At 31.7% G+C, this 18,028-nt stretch overlaps 1 protein-coding gene across 7 annotated transcripts; it reads right to left on the bottom strand.

Moving 5' to 3' along the window:
- Window positions 1-1,569: 1,569 nt before the first annotated feature.
- On the bottom strand, window positions 1,570-17,407 carry Adar (Adenosine deaminase acting on RNA). 7 transcript variants are annotated; one of them, XM_089265150.1, is made up of 12 exons: window positions 17,073-17,407; window positions 15,754-15,913; window positions 12,036-12,129; window positions 11,776-11,924; window positions 10,613-10,910; window positions 9,754-9,936; window positions 9,400-9,680; window positions 9,194-9,344; window positions 8,192-8,357; window positions 6,714-6,813; window positions 6,175-6,654; window positions 1,570-6,114 (listed from the first exon to the last, which is right to left on the bottom strand). In XM_089265150.1, the coding sequence occupies exons 2-12, from the start codon at window positions 15,787-15,789 to the stop codon at window positions 6,016-6,018; spliced, it is 2,037 nt and encodes a 678-aa protein (XP_089121276.1). In that variant the 5' UTR covers window positions 15,790-15,913; window positions 17,073-17,407; the 3' UTR covers window positions 1,570-6,015. The 7 variants fall into 7 exon arrangements, with proteins under 7 accessions (XP_089121276.1, XP_089121282.1, XP_089121277.1 ...); XM_089265156.1 differs by having other exon boundaries at window positions 10,742-10,910; XM_089265151.1 differs by having other exon boundaries at window positions 17,078-17,407.
- Window positions 17,408-18,028: the final 621 nt, after the last annotated feature.

Raw genomic sequence — 18,028 nt, 5'->3', positions numbered from 1 at the left:
TTTCACAATATTGGTTGCTTTTACTATAAACTAGAAAGGTTTCCTTCGACTCTACAGCAAATTACATTGCAAGAAAAGACTTTATCTTTCATAAGATACATTTTCTATTATGGCATATATTTATTTTTCCTTTAAAAGAGCTACCGGCTAAAATATGTTGTAAGAAGGCTTCGCTAGACAAATTCTTTTTTTTTTTAAGTTAAGGTTTAATTTTCTTATTGACAAATGACAATTGGGAATACTATAAGTCTATTCACAAAACAAGCAAAGGAAAGAGATATAGAGAAGAAAATCAAGTATTTAATATAATATGGAACTCTAAAAAAGTTTTCATTATTTTTTTATTTTCTTTTTTTTTATCCCTTATATTGGATAAATTGGTATTAGATGAAACTCTAAGAATTGCCCATTTTCGTATATTATCGGTTACATTATTCATAAATAAGCACCTATATAATAGGTATACAATGCATTTTAGTAATACATATGTAAATTGGCATGTGCCAAACCTTCGTAACAATGTGCAACAATTTATATATATATATATATATATATATATATATATATATATATATATATATATATATATATATAAATATATATATATATATATATATATATATATATATATATTTATTTATTTATTAGTTTTTCAAATTAAAAAGCGAGTCAAACTTTGAAATTTGCAATTAATTGAAATAGAACTTTAGAGCTATTAAGTGTAAACTGCCTTTTTATGCGTTTTTTATTCGCGTTTTATTTAATATATTTTTAATATATTGCTCCTCTCTTTAGATAAAGGGTTTGAATACATATATTTATGTGGGATATATCTTAGGTTCTGCTTACTATATGTTAGCTGAACGAGAAATCTTCTTATGTGCGAAATCTGACAAGTAGATAGACCTATTCAAACGTTTTTTAGGAAATCAATAGCAATTATCTCTTTAAAAACATACAAAAATCCACTCTTGCTCTAATGCATACATATGTTCCTTTGGGAAGTCTGCCAAAAATGTCAAGCCATACTTTTAAAAGCTCTTTTCAAACAAATATACTTTCTACTTTCAATGATACAGCAGGAACAAAAATAAATACAGACTGACATACACCAACGGAGGGTATTAATACTTACTTCGTCATGGATATTTTTTATTTTTTGTCTTACCAATTTAACAATCACTTCTTTGCACGTATTGGGTAAGTGAGGGCTTTAACAAGTGGGTTATGACACTCATAAAAATCTAGAATTGGAAATTAATTTCCTATCTTAGGTGAGTCCCTACCTTATTGGTTTCGTTTCTAGTTTACTCTAGTACAAAGAATATTTTTGCAATGCAAGTATAAAAAAATGGTTAACGGAAATCGTTTGATTTCTAAAGTCTATAGATATACCTGGAATACTATTAGTGCATAATCCTATATATATGATTAATAATATATATCTATATATAATATATGAATATGCACTAATAATATAAGTAACCCAAAAAACTAAAATTTAGCAAACAATCTGTAAACTTAAATTGTACACTAAGTTTAGCATTATTTAATAATAGAATACATACATTTGCCTTGACAAGAAAATATTATATTTGTAATTATAAAGATGAAGATGCAAGGGCTTGCTTGCACGCACATTTGATACCTTAAGACTATACTTCATTCCTGAACTTAAAAAATATGGTGTGAAAGTGTAAGACAAATCCAACAAATAGTTGCTATTTTAGGGGTATTTTGGACATTTATATAATATACATACATATTTTTGATTTTGTTTTTCTCTGAACATCTGTCTCACTAATTTGAAAATGATTCCATAAAACCCCAGTCGGTCGTTTCTAATTGTTCAAATAGATTGGTGTGCAAAATCTTAACTTAAAAGCTAATTTAACCAAGTTATTGTAAATTTTGTATAATTGGGTTTATTATTGGGTGTTCTAAAAAATTTTTAGTTGCTCCACATTTTATAACTTTTAACTTAGAATATTTTAGAATGGATAAAATGCAGCTATGCTGGAAGTACTAGTAAAATTTAGTATCACAGTATTTTATATAAGGTCAAATTTTGCATTATATGTATGTTTATTATTCTGCAACATTAATTGTCCCTATTCATAATTTAGTAGCATTGTTTTATTGTTGGATATGGATCTACATGAGAATCTAACGTCAACTTATATATGAAACAGCTGGGAAGAACTAAAGAAGCTTCTTTATTTGTACATTCCAAGACAGTGCACAATAAATCAAAGATAGTAATAAACAAAAATTGTGTTATGTGACAAGGGTCCCATCTTATGTGTTGATTAGAACTACGTTAGCGCCATTCTCTGTTACCAAATAAATCCAGTTAAATGAACTCATAGTTATGAGATCTTCAGAATAAAATGATTCTGAGAGCTTTTTTAAATCAAGCAAACAAACTAAATTTCTACTAGAGTTTACTGTAAATAATTTATAATTTCAAAAACGTCAAGAGTCTATTTATTACTTTTACGTTAAAATGTCATAGTAAATATTGGAAGCTGAGTCAATCCTCTTGGGTGGTGTTACAGCAGTAAAGCGTACAGTTTAGTACAATCAGCAAATTATGTCAACTTAAGATAATAAAGCAAAATAACTCAACTTAAAATTTTTATTAACAAACATTGAGCTATTTTATGGTATTGCATGCTATGTTATTGGTATTGCCGTTATTGTATGGCAAGCATAGATAGGGGGTCCACTTTTGCCCAGAATACAAAATATTAATTTTCAAATAATGTCGGGAAGAGGCGACACAACCCTACGTGCCATGTTCACATATCGGAGTCCGTACTTATTATTTGGTCAGAGTATTGATATGTATATATAAAAGAAGTTAAAATGCTGCTAAGGGCATGTTCTACTTCGACACTCTGAATTATTGTTGAATTATAGATTATTGTATCGCTTGCCCATTGAAAACTAGTCGTATATACCACACTAGATGTACGCTAAGGAAGCACTGACCTAAATATAATTGAAAGTCCATGATTTTTTATTCTCCTACTTTCCTTTAAATTAGAATATGCCTGTGCGAGTATAAAAATTAGTGCCAGGTAAATTAAGTTTTGCTGTGAAATTTTAAGGTATACTCAAAAGTAATTTAGAAAAAAATAATTATTATGTGTATCTAAGTATTTAGGTGTGCGGCAAATGCTCAGCATAGCCGGATATCAATTTAAGTATTCACTTGTAAAGCCCATCAATTGCCTGTGCTAATATTTAACTTGCGAATAAGTTTGAATTCGAGTGTCCTAATGGGTTTAAGATTGCATGATATATAAAATTACGTATATTCATTTAAATTTGTAAATTAATATATTTATTTGTATATTTTGAGGCACAATTCTACGCAAACAACGGCATTCTTTAATTGTGGAAGTAGTATCTTGGTATTCGAAGCTGTAGATTTGATTTAACTGCTTATTTATATTTATTATTCAAATTACTATATTTTGTTATTAAAACCCTTTTAAATGGAAGCGGAAAAGTTGTAATACAGACCGAATGTTGTTTTATACAAATCTAAATTTGACTTTTAGCCACATACCTTCAAAATAACCTTAGCATAATATGTAAAATTTTGTAATTATGTTTCTTAATTCATCTTAAGTCTTTAGGGTTTCAATTGACTAAGGCCTTTGTTTCATATGCGGCTAAAAGTTACTCTTGACTTTAATTATAAATTTAAAATGTGTGATGGTTCCTCGAAAATCAATTCAAACTTTTCTAAAAACTAAATGTTCTACATTTGCTCAAACGTATTTTTCTAACAAAAAATAGTTGTATTATTTCGGTTAGTAAAAGTACATTAGCTTCAATAACATTAATCGAGATTACATAAAACTAGCCTATCTGTGAAATTGTTATAACAGAATGGCACTAATTCGGAAGATTTTTTAATATATAAGTACGAACAGGGTCACATTACGGCAGTTTTTGCTTATTTAGACTAATAAGTGATGTTATTATATACAGCTGCATTCATAAAAACAGTACTGCGACTGAGCACTAAGTATTGCACAAAACTGATAAAATCAGTATTATGAAAAAAAAAAAAAGAAGAAAATGGAAATGAATATTAAATTTAACATATTAAGTTATTAATCACGATATTTTTGTTACAAACTTAGAATATGTGCACTTCAGATCTTGAGAATGAGAAATTCTCAAAATAGTTGATCATAAAAATAGTAGTGGTTCTAAGTATTTTAACTTAATCGCCCCATACGTTCTCAATAGGATAAAAATTCATAACGGAGCTGGCTATGAAATAGCCTCAATCTTCCATATTATTTTTTCATTTTCATTTCGCGGGAATGCGAAAATATGGAAAACAGTCATATCACATTGTTCAAACCGACGTGTTTACCTATTCTTCTAGTATACTGTATAGAATGTTCCTTGGCCGGAAGATTTCAAATAACACTACTTGACTCACATCTTTTAATACTAGTATTTAGTTTTGAAAGTACTGTTAGGCTATAGTGTATGGGCGATAAATATTGTAGGATTAATAGCATTATAAGCTTTCTCTGATTTTTAGCAATTTCAATCAACTTCATCACTAAAATATAGAAGAATTATTTAAAATTTCCTGTGGACAAGTTTTTAAATTTTCCTTTTTTTTTAACTTACATCCACCACTATTTCCATGAACAGCCGTTTTTCAATGCACTTCGTTAAAATTTTCAAAAGATAATTAACTCTGACCAAAAGTAACGTGATTTACATAATACTCTTCTTTTCATTCTATTGTAAAAAAACATGAACAGATGTACCGTACGTACTGTACGTATGGTACAACATGTTGTTAGTGTTCTATACAATGCAGAGCTATTATTTTTATGAGCGCAACTGTATGTGTGTTAATTTTCAGTAAAATGTGGTTTATAAACATTTGCTGTCGAAGACATTTCAAAGTATGGATAATCATTGTATATTTCGATGTTATATAGTAACAATGACCCCAGTACATGTTATATAGTTGTTAATTTATATTTTTACAACTTGTTATAAAAAAAAATATGATAAATAAATAATATATATATACTTAATTGTCTTCTCATGTATTCATCAGTAATTTACACCTATACTTAGCCTGTAGCTCGAAAGCAAATGTCCAATTTGTGTCCACGTTAAGTTCGAGCTATAGATGAACTATAGGCGCAAATTACGGATGCATATATCACACGACAATTAAGTAATAAGCTATATTTTTATATATTTTATATGACTTATAGAGGGGACACCAGGAATAAACCATATACTACCATACCAATACATGGTTACCTGAATACCAGCACTAGCTGGTTTGATAAAACATAATTGAAGTTGTATGCGAATTATTTGTATGTAGTTGACATTTTCCATAAGTTGTTACATTTTAACATTGGCCTAATGCTGTAATGGTATTTGCATTGTCATAAAAGCCTCATTACACCATACATATTATAATAATTTATTTTTGAGGCCTGAATAAGAATGATGTTAATTCGCTTGCGCAAAAAAAGTGTGTGTAAAACCAAATATTGGGACCTAAGAAAAGTAAGACGGATGAAAAGAAATTCGTTTTATAATTTCGAAAACTTGTCATGGTAGCTTACATATGGTACCTCCAATAGCTACAATTATTAATCAATATATGTAAAATCAATTGTTTTAAGTAAAACGCCATAATACTTCTTTACTTAGTTCCAGCATAAAAACTACATTCTATTCTAGAAATATTCTACTGAAAACTCTCATTGTTCCAATATTTGAAACTAGTTGTCTGTCGTTGTTAATCCGATGCTTCACCGGCAGGTTATCAATCAAATTTAATGGGGATTCATTTGATTGAACAAAACTAAAATTGCAGTCTGCCGCGCAAGTTTTTTTATAAACTATATTATCTAAATCTATTAATTGCTTGCCGTTGTTGCTGTCTTTTATTAAAAAATGTACTGTCATACGTATGTATCCAGATAATGGTAAAGCTGAGTGCAGTCATTCCACAAGTCCGAACTGGTCTTGTTCAATTGGTTTCTTCAGCCAACTGCCAAGATCTTCTCGTTTGAATGCAGAAAACAGCTCTTGCTTAGCCGTCTGCAATGCAAAATTACGTTGGTGTGGCTACTTATCGGAGCATGAACTCAACTTACTAACCTGGTAGTCCTTGACATCTGCCTTAGTCTCTCCGTAATCCTTAGTGACCTTGCGATTTGGCATACCCGGTAAGTTTTTCATCAAAAATCCATATTTATCAAAGAAGGCTTGTTTTGTAATCCTAGATACTTGGCCGCCAATAGTTCGCCCGGTTAACGAATTGACAACCTCAAGTTCAGTGTCACCAATGGTCCAATTAATGCCAAAGTTCGGCGCTTTAGCTTGATTTCGTGGCTCTGCAGAGGTAACTAAAGCAAGACGTGGCTTATTTAAATGATACGGGGGTGGTAGACCCTGTATAGACTTTTCAATTCGTCCGCACACGGCGCGGTACATGTGTTCCGGATGCAACAAACTTCCTAATACAATGGAATGCAGATAAACTGGCTCGATAATAGCAGACAATAGCGAGCCCTGAATACCCACAATGTTCCAGCGAGCAATTTTATCCGAACATGACATTGTTAATAGACGCTGACCCTGCAAATACAAAATGTTATTGTGGCAATTTTGTGAAGCCCTTATAGATAAGCACTTGCCTGTAGTACGCCATCCCACGTTTGAATGCCATCGCTGCTTTTTACTGGTATTGTTCCTTCTCCTGATTCGATCTTCGTACGCAACTGTCCACGTGCTTTTCTATACGTTAGTAGTAATTAATGTTATATTGCCAAAGTTTGGGTAATACCACGATAGCCAAGAAATGCAGAAGAGCAACATGTACGATTAGAATCCCAAAGCAGTTGCATGTTATTATTGGCAAGTCAAGAAATGATAAAAGGGTAGTAAAAATAGTAATTATAAAATCGTCCTACATTTTTGCAAATTACATACAATCTGATATGCTTCTCTCTTCAGACAAGACAACACGATCAGATTTACAACCTTTTTTCAATTTTTCATTTATATACCTAGTGCTTAGCGACATGCAGTCAGTCGTTAAAACACATATAAGTTTGTGTAGGTACACGAAAGCGTTAACCTGTCAACACCTATAAGCAAAAGGCATTAACCCTACAGTAGTACGATTTGATGAAGTCGGAGCATTTGACAATGAAGACAGTAAACATACCTATCCTAGACAATACTTATATTATACCACGTATATTAGGTTTTCCCGATGTGTATTTTGTATTTATCGCATAATAGCTTGTATCGGACTATTAGTATTAAACATGTCTACAGTTTGCTTAAGACATTTCGCAAAACTAATTAATCTTCACTACTTCTTTATCCGCTCAATGTATGTAATGTTTAAGACACATATATTTTGATTGGATTGTATTGGTTAACAAGTGTGTGTGCCTGGCAAAGAAATTTAAGCATACATGAACGCTGTGTGACACATGCTCGAAATATATATTATTATTACAATATACAATAAATTCGATACACAATATCTGTTTAGAGGATCTACAGTAGTAAATGTAGTAGTTACTGACGCGAAAATATATATTATCGTGTGAATGCGCTTTTAAGACCATTCACCACACCGAAACGAAACTATGTATACTTTTGTCACGCCTTGTTCAAAACTTAATTTGCTTGTTAAATATATGGTTTTGCACCGTGTGCATATCATAATGCCCATGGTGCCAATGGCTTTTACAGAGACTGGACGGGACACGAAAGTGAGCAGCACAGCAATAGTCGCGAAACGGTTAGGCAGTACCCCACATCTAATTGCAAGAGAATGAACAGAAACAGAATTAAACTTTTCCGAATTCCTAATTCTACTATATAGGTTTTGGTATGCTTCTAAGCGAAGGGCCTCACGAATCTTTTCTTCCATTTTATATGTCCTAACAATTTTGAATTCATGCAGACACTCTGATACGATGAAACAAGTTCAAGCGTATACACAATAGTCGATATGTAATAAGGATACAAGAAAGCGCCTAACACGTATGATGCACTATACTATGTTTAGCTTACTCCATATTTTAAGTCGCAATTAAGATCTTTGTAAAATGCTTTGTTATATATGTAGTAGTATTTAAAAATGTGCTGTACCAACCTATTTGGATGCTTATCAACACCAGTGTCGTTTTCGTGAGGACTAAATATCCGTGCATCCCCACATGGTGCTGTATTTATATACAAATGGAAATGTACCCCGGATTTTAGTTTATAAGGGTATTGCCCGTCTGTATTCCTCACGAAAATCGACTGATATGCTGTTGCTATATATTAGAAAAAAAAATGAAATTAGAATAATCAAATGTATATAAATCAAAGTTAGGCGTTGTGATTGTGTATGCTTACTTAGAATACACAAATATGTTATACAAAATAAATACATGTTGCATGTATACATATATATAAATATATATATATATATATATATATATATATATATATATATATATATATATATATATATATATATATATATATATATATATATATATATATATATATATAAGCAAAGTTGTTTTGCTGCCTAAACTGATATGTATTTATATGATAATGTAATACAAAATACATTTCTGTCAATAGGCTTCCACGTTTAACATATTTACACATATAAAAATAGTATTACTAACCGATATTTGAAGTAATTAATAATATATGTAACTAAGTCTATCATGAGAAATTGCTCTATATTTTTGTATAAAACATAAATTTAATTTGGTATATATGAGCCTGAATTCTGAATGCTCTTTATTTATTGATTTTAGTAATTCTTATTTATTGGCCGATATATATTTAAATGTGGTAAATGAACAAAACAAAATGAATACGGAAAAATACCTACTCCTTAAAATTTACTTTTTAATTCAAATGTATATATATGTAGCTTGAACACCGTGAATGTAAATCCATTTTCGTATGTATGTATGTAACCAATATTCAAAACTTTTTTTGTTCTATAAACGTTGTCGAAATACCAGATAATCTACTTATTTAAAACAAGTAAAACACATTTATTTAATTGCATGCGTCGTTATGTAAATATATTTAGTATGCTTTAGAATAACTTAGAACAAGAAAAACTTTAAAACAAGTTTAAACATACCCTGATTACACTGAAGATCAAGTTGAGCATACAAGTATTTTAGAAGACAACGCCTGGACACTATCTCAGCATGCGAGTCGTTAAGCACCGCCCCATTTACGCTCATGTGTTCGCCGCTAACACATTTTGTTCCAGTTGAAACTGAGATTACCTATTAATACACTCATTTAATCATAAATAATAATATAGTTATATTGTACTCGTACTTTAGCTTCGCAGAAATTCATATTTTCTGTCATGACTATGCCTGCCAGAACTTTTCGCCGAGAGTACGCCTCCTGGCCCTTAATTACTTCCATGAATTTTTCCAATACCAACCGTCCGATGGTATCCGCATGTATTTGTGGTAATTCCATCGACGATGACTTCTCGTCAATGGGTAATGGTGCATTTTTCTGTGGTGCCATCATCGGACTGTAAGATATATTGCACAGGGAGGCGAGTGCGGCCTTCGCGGCAGCATTCTTTGCCAATTTCTTGGAGGGCCCTACATAGAGTTAGTTTATATAATAATATATAATATAATAATAATAGCAAATAAAGCACTATACAATACTTACCTGTGCCATCGAACTTTTTATCATTTATAGTGACCGTCATTTTAAAACGACAGTTGTTTTGAGCGCCATCAATGTTCATGCATTCAAAATTAACATCGTTAAATAATTCGTACAACAACATAACGGGGCCTTTATCTGGTACTTTTTTCTGGCCATCTACGGCAATCGTACTCTTTGTGGCATCTAAAGATTGAAATAAAAGATCTCTTTGTATTATTGGAAGTAGTCATGGATCAGAAGACCTAAGTTATTAAATACCTAAACTTAAAATAACAGAGAAGGTAACTAATGGGGATTGGTATTTGCTTTTAATAAAATGTAATCAAATTATCGCGATTAGGTCCTAAAATTTGTCGGTATGATTAATATAGGTTTGGAGAAGTTTTTTTTATTATTATTATTTTTTTTTTATTTTTTTTTTTTTGATATTTTATAACATAAAGATAGTTGTAAGCCTTAAGAATGTACTTTAATCCTCACATTAATAATGCATAGTTTTCAATTTTAAATAAAATGGAATATGAACAGTAATCAAATTTCGCTTTTTAAATACTATACTGCGCTAACCTTTCGTAAAATATCATGCGTAAGGTCACAAAAAAATAAGCATAAATAGTATAGTTCCAAATTGAAATCTTTCTTAAAAGTTAACAAATCAAGATCTTCAATATAACTCTTCCAATATTAAAAATAACGAAAACACATACATATAAACGTGTAGTAAAGCCACTGAGCATAAAATCGCAAATGGAAATCGAGGACTACAAAATATGTTTAAATTACAAAATAAATATAAATAAACGTACGCAAAAAAAATTAGAAAAAAATAAAATAAAACAAATAAAATACTAGTACTTGCTGTGGCTCATGCAAAATATTTGTGGACGCAACGTGGATTGTTCAAGCGAGGTAAGGTTGGATTTCTTTTCAGGCAACATCAACGTGTAAATCAGTTCGACTAATTCTGCTTTGGACACGTTTTCAATACCATTTTCTAGATGTTCGTCACTTGTAAAATCCAAGTTGCCTGCTGGCTTCAAGGGAGACAAGACTGCGCCATCTTTAAACTGTATAAAACTGCGCAACGCTGTGGCTGCAGCCTCGATACGCGCTACCTTTTTACTACGCCCTTGTCCCATATACTTCTGTCCATCAACCTGAAATGAATCAAGGGATTAAACCAAGTTATAGCATTAAAATATGTTTCAAAGTTAAATATAACAAGTAAGAGTGGTGTAATCAGCATTGATCAACTAAGAAATGCCCCGAATCCATCAATCTTCCGATAATCATTTAATTTTAATTTAAATATTAATGACTAATTTACTAAAGTAAAAGCTTCGTCGGCTAAAAAATTGGTAAACTATTTTTAGCATGATTTTTACCATACATAAATATGCACATGCATGTCCATGTACATGTATTACTGCCTTCATGTCTTATATAGTTTATTATTGTATTCTTTGTCTATGGTCTTTCAAAACAATCACATAATGCATAGTGGCTTTGAGTTTCACAAATTTTTGAATATCATTATTTTCTATCTAGATTAATATTTTTCTATCACGGTATTTCGTTATTATTTGCTGTTTTCCTCTATTAATATAAAAGTAAACTTCCCTGCGTAAGCACTTGCTTACGTGCTTTTCTGTTTGTCTTTTTTAAGTTTGATGGTAGACAATTGGTAACATCGCCATTACATATGCAATATTCAGAAACCCTTTTGAATCAAATTTGTGGCAAGGAAGAACAAAATAATAGTTTTATTGAAATAGGTTTACACAAGTCTCTGTATTTACTAAATGATTAAGCATTTGGCATAATTAGTCCTGGATACAAAAGCTTAAATTTAATTAACTCAAAGAATTCAATGTGTTGGATGAAAGAATATTCCTCTTTGCATACATAACCTAGTCTTTTGTATGAATTGTTATCTCTCTGAAGTGACCTAATCTTTGCGATTACTTTGAACAAATATACAATTGTATATGAGCAACTTAACTGTTGACATTGTGCACTAACCTCAACGGAGATCGTAAATAGCGGCGCATGCACCGGACCAGTCTGTGACTCTAATTTGTATATCAGTCCATGCCGCAATTCGTTAAGCATCGCTACTGTATTTTTCGGTTGTGGTACACGTTCCTTGCCTGACTTCTTTTTTGGTGGCACTAGAAACAGATACACATATATTAAATTATGCTTTCATTCACTTACTCGAAAAATGTTGGCTATTTTTATAAATTCTTTATATAATTTGTTTTTTATATTTTGGAACTTACCCGCATATTTTGGCATATCATAACGCCGTTTTTGAGGAGACTTTCGATTATAGCCGTTCATGTTTCCCTCTGTTGATGTAGATATCACCTGTGCCTTTTTAGATGTAGGGTTGAAAAGGAACATATTTTAAGACTCTCATTTCGACAAATGCTAGTTTGCAATACTATGTATCATTATAAAAAACATCAAGCATTACAATACAACATTGACAATTACACAATCAAACTTGTATCCTTTCAGTTAATTTTCTACATACAGACAGACAACCATTACATAAGTGCTATTGTCGGGAATACTCGGCAGATATCGTGTAACCGTCGACGTTGAATACATAAACAGCATCTGCCAGAGTGGACTGGACAACTTGAAACTCCTTTTATATTCAATATATACATATTATATGTACATTTCTTCAGAAAAGACCAGGAGGTTCCTTGGTCTTTTGTAATTATCTGGAAAACGCATCAGTTATATAGATATTCCAAAGCTATAAGATTCAATATTTGTTAAGCGCTATAATTGATATGTTCTCAAGATAATTACAAAGGAAATGAAATACATACAAATATTTTTGTATATTTTGTTTTTTTTTTTCTCTTTTTTAAATTATATACTTATTTTGTATATTCATTAGCTCACTTTGCAATGGGAGAGTGGGGGCAGAACAAAAGTTCCCTTTAAGAAGAAACGCTGTTTTTTCGACAAGTGCCATGAGTCTGCATACAGCTGCTGCCGTTGATAGCAAATAGCAGATCGCTCGACATGCATTGCACGGTAATGCGATTTATAACACATTCGCCTAGGATTATAGCATACAGGATACATTGTCTTTCAGCAATGTAAAAAGCAAAAACAAGAATAAGAGGCAGGACAACGAAGCGAGGTAAAGAAACGCGTGCTATGCGGTTGAGCAAAAGAATTCAACTGGCTACAATTAAATTAAATTGCAGCAAAGAACCCACTGAAAGACAAGCCAATTTTTTGAGAAGTATTTATACATTTACTCATTTAAAGCGAACTATTCTCAACTGCACTTGCACTTTAGGTAAGCCCTATGGTAATTCTGCTGATTCTTTGTGGTTGATAAAACATTAAAAGTGCCAACAAAAATATATATTCATTAATTTCTAGTGTGCAGAAAGCCCCGTGTATAGCAAACCACCATTTGGAGGGATGGCCTACAAAAGTTTCTTCTTGAGTTTTCACCGAAACATTTTGTTCCTTTCATTTTGGATTCCATTTATAATTTCCCTCTGCACATCCATATTTATAATTATATATTTCAAAACATTATTTTATGCTCAAATGTATTAGTCTATATTACGAAGTAGCCTATATTTCATTACAAACTCTATTTATGGGAATCGAGATCTCGAGAAATATATATGTATGTATATGAAGAGATATACAACGTTACATGTACGTAGACAATCGAGCAGAGGAACAGCTGAATAGAGGCCCCAAACAGTAAAGGGCTAGCACGTAATGAAGGCAACGGACAGAAAATTCGCATTAAATTTTACGTTATGCTGCGATGCTTTTCAAATGCACATCGGTGCACCTGTACACCGAGTGTCAGCTGCCAGACAAGCGACAGCCGCCTGTCCTTCTAAATGTTTTAACAATAAGTTTTTACTAAATTAGACAACAAATGCACGGTAGCACCTGCCTTTTGCATCTTTTGCAAATGGATTTCACATATTGTCAAGAGAGCATGCGCCATACCAGTGGGCTGTGTTGAACATATTGACAAGCTTGAGGGCGCTGCACGCAAATCGAACGCAGGGTCGGTAAGTTATGTAAGAGCACAATGTAAAACCGTGTTTTAAAAACAGAAATAAAATTTAAAAATAATTGGCTCTCGAGCTGAAAGTGATTACCACATAGATAGAGCTCCTTAATAACACATATACTAAGCGAAAAATGATCCTTAAGATTGCAAACCATATATAAAAATATAAGCGATTCGAGATCGTAGAAATTACTATATATATGTCTAAATAGATACCAAATGAGAGTATATCATTCAATTATCAATAGTCAGACAAATATTTCTATACACTTTTCAGTCTGGTACTTTGCATAATTCTAATATCCAACACTTGATTAATTATAACTGATTAAAATAAACACAGTGTAGTTGTATCTAACGCATGTTGGATCATAACAGATTTTTTCTCCACTTTTTTTTAAATTAAAAAAAAAAAAAAAAAAAAAAAACAAGTAAGAAGGCTCTAATCGAGACTGCTCGACTAGGAGATACCCTGAACCCTCCAAGCTGATATTCTTATCATTCTGTACATCTTTTATGCACGCACACGTATATACATATGCATCTACCCTTACGCGCCCACGCTCTGCTAACTGGGCAATAGTATGAGAATTTATTTGTTTAATAATTTAATTTCTAGACGTACAATCTTAACGAAACTTTCAGAACGTAATCATAATGTTCAAATGTATGTACCAAAGCACAAGTCTCTAGTACTTGAAATTCGTTTTTTGAAAATAGGGGGCGAAGGGGGCGTGGTATCCAAAATCTGTTGATTACAAAATGTTTGTATTCATCATATGTATATACACAATAAATCTGAAGTCTCCACGTCAAATAATATTCTAATGAGGCTCAAAAAACTAAATACATTTTTCGATTACTCTCGATGAAAAAGTTATCGGATGAGTTATCAAAAAAATAAAGCAAACTCATACTGCGTATGGTATACACGAGTTTGCACACAAAATTTCAGCTCCCTTGCTCTTATATCTTCTGAGATCTCGGCGTTCATACGGACAGACGGACAGGGCTATATCGACTCAGTTCGTCGTGCTGATCAAGAATATATATACTTTATGGAGTCTGCGATGATTCCTTCTGCCTGTTACATACTTTCTCACAAAAAAAATATACCCTGATTTCCCATTTTCAATGGGTTCAGGATATAAATATAAACTTTATCATAATGAATGAATCGATTAATCCTTGTATTGTTATGTAATCTCAAATATCAATTCAATTATTTACCTGTCTACAAAAAAAAAATGTTTGCTTTGTTTTATTGGGGATACTGAGTGCTATTGGTTAGCTACGCGCCTTAACCTATAGACAACCATTTACAATTTGGCACGATGCCCCAATCAATAACGCGTTTCTAATGTTTCCCAACAAGTTAGACCCCAAAGTGACCGACCGCCCGTTAGATGTGAGTGAACCTTCTATGGTTTCCTTTTTAAGTGCTGCAATTCACCTTGTTGGACTTTATGAACATTAAATTGATATATGTATACAAGAGAAGACGGAGATATCATGAATATCTAATGTGTTTTTTAATATATGTGCAGGCTATTCAAACTATTTATACTAATTATATTTGCTTGATTCGAAAAAGGTCACAAAATCAAGAAATTAAAATCAAATATAAATCATTTCGTATGGTGGTACTCTCTTTCAAATTGCCCTGAGGTCAGCAAAAGAAAACGATGCAAACGATCTACAAGCAACATTCCATTCCAAGAATATTAAAATACATAGCCCAAACAGTTTTCTTCTTCCTTCTTTTTGAATTAAATCATATACAGTCGACTTGCATCAATGCTAAAATGTTGTAAAACAGGCAACAATAAAATTAAAAAAAAAAAAACAACAACAACAAGAACAATAATATAGCAAAAGCGTAGTAAAAAAGTATGAAATAAATAAGACGTATTGTGTCTACTTACATGCTGCACAAAATTGTTATTGGCGCTGTTTAGCATAATTATTTCCAATTCAAATATCTCGTACTTTTCTTTTATAACTTTATATGTGCTTTGTTTGTTATACCTTCAGTATTCGATGTGGGTTGTAAAGCTGATATTTTATAGGGGCAAACAGTCCACTCTGGAGTTGTGGATTAATATATGTATTTATATATAGGATGTGAATATATTCTGTCTTAAGATATGCACATGTGTACTTAGGGTACACACATCATGTCTAAGTTATGCGAAATACTACTCATGTAAATTTATGAAACAGGTGACACTAAAATGAAGCTACTAAGTATTAAGAAGTTGGAAAATAAATATATCTATGTGTGAACTTTTTTTTTTTTTTTAGTGGTGCATGACATTTTTGTGTATCATAGTTATGTGATTGGAATAATATATGTATATGTTTATGACCGTATGCAGACTACTTTAAATACACATAAATCTGTATATGTATTTGTACTTGTATGCCATTTGAAACCTATCACTAAGTAAAAGGGCTTTCGATTTGCGTATTTGGGTGCACCACATACATACATACCCGCATGTAAGTATGTAGTTACATATATGCATTCATACATAACTTCAATGCGTAAAGAGCACAGCGAAAATTTGAAGGGTAGCGCACGAAAAAGAGAACGGCAACATTGCCTCTCACAAGCTCACGTGGAGAGAGACACACTGGCACAGCTCCATTATGCGGAAGTCTTCACTATTAGAAGAGTACGTAGCCGCAAGCAGGTCGATAGACATATCCACTTATGTATACACTTACATACATTTGTATATATGTTTTGGTCCTATTTTTCTTCGGGAAATAGTCGACAGTCTCATAACAACTAACTACTTTTGATAACCTGTTTAATTTATCACCATATCCCGATAATAATTCATATTTTTCAATAAGCTAGCGATGATTTATAAATATACATATGCAAACATACTTTATTCAGAACGGCATCAACTTGCATTGATATATAATTACAACCATTTTAAATTAATACAGTATTGAAAAAACGAAGCTATATATATTTACATATATGTATATATTATTTCAAGCAATAAATGCATATGTGTACATATATACGAGATATAAGCCGTTACCTTATACGCGCATGTAAATGCTTTTGTTGATGCTTTTCCTCACGAGTGCAAATGTTCATACATACATACATAGGCACATGTTCGTGTATGTATGAAATGTACATGTTCATGCATGTATATGTATATTTATATTGATATATGGTTGTATGTGAAGAAGTTACATTTTTTCTGTTGCTATTGCCTACCTTACTTGGTATTTTGTCGAAGCTCTAATTATTGATTTTTACGTCACTTTTGCTCTTTATTTTTCCCATTTTAATAGAAATTGCACTCCACAAAAAGATGACAAAAAATTGCACACACCTTAACCACTATCTGCGTAACTCGTTTGTATTTGTCGCAGAGTGCACCGCACTATACTTATGGGAGTCTTTAATTATTTACTTTGTAAGGTAACCGCTTGCTAGCTTTCAAAGAACAAGACCGACTTCAATTCAATTAAGACATTTTGTTTTAGTTTTTATGATGATATAAAACGCACGCAGGGATGTCTAAGACATATCATGCTATCGATTTAATTTTGTATACGATGATTTGCTGGTTGTACTGTGCGATGTTTCCATTGCTGTTATCGATAGCTAAGTATCGAGCAGATGTCGTGAGCGTACATATGGTAACAGCAGAAGCGATAATTTTGGTTGGGATTAACATGTATCACTACTAAATTGTGAACAAAATTAGCTAAATGCGCAAGCTAATGAATAAAAAATATGTTTATATAATAGGCTTCGATGCCAGTGGCTGTTACCAGTTACCAGTACTTATTTGCTAAGGAAATGAGTTGACCACATTAAGAGGCAGACAGTGACTGAGAGGCGATTACAAATACATACATATGTACATATGTATGACCTGTATTTCGATACAATTCATATTAGCTTGAATCCATTTAATTTTGCGATTCCTCTCAGATAATGAAACATAAAATCAAGCAAATGGGTTACTAATGAATGTATTATTAAACAGAAATTGAAAAATAAAATAAAATTTACCCAAAACAAAAGTCAGAATTGTTTTAGGTCGAGCAAGTCGTTTCATATCATTGTAGGCCTGCTAATTTGAATATACATATACATAAGTATAGAGACTTGATTTTTGCAAAATATATCAAAATATATGTATGTATGTATTTTGTTATAAT

This window comes from Drosophila navojoa, chromosome X, assembly GCF_054131105.1.
Source record: "Drosophila navojoa isolate 15081-1374.11 chromosome X, UAZ_NAV_1.0, whole genome shotgun sequence".
In the NCBI taxonomy this organism is placed as follows: domain Eukaryota; kingdom Metazoa; phylum Arthropoda; class Insecta; order Diptera; family Drosophilidae; genus Drosophila; species Drosophila navojoa.
The sequence above is the reverse complement of the archived record's forward strand: the minus strand, read 5'-3'. Positions and strand labels throughout refer to the sequence as shown.

What these genes read in the sequence shown, in the direction of transcription:
- Adar (XM_089265150.1), bottom strand. Translation starts at nt 15,789, where the DNA reads ATGCTAAACAGCGCCAATAACAATTTTGTGCAGCAT. An exon ending in TGATCTTCAGTGTAATCAGG is followed by an intron (nt 8,358 to 9,193) that starts GTATGTTTAAAC and finishes TCTAATATATAG; the next exon opens with CAACAGCATATCAGTCGATT. An exon ending in GTTGATAAGCATCCAAATAG is followed by an intron (nt 6,814 to 8,191) that starts GTTGGTACAGCA and finishes ACTAACGTATAG; the next exon opens with AAAAGCACGTGGACAGTTGC.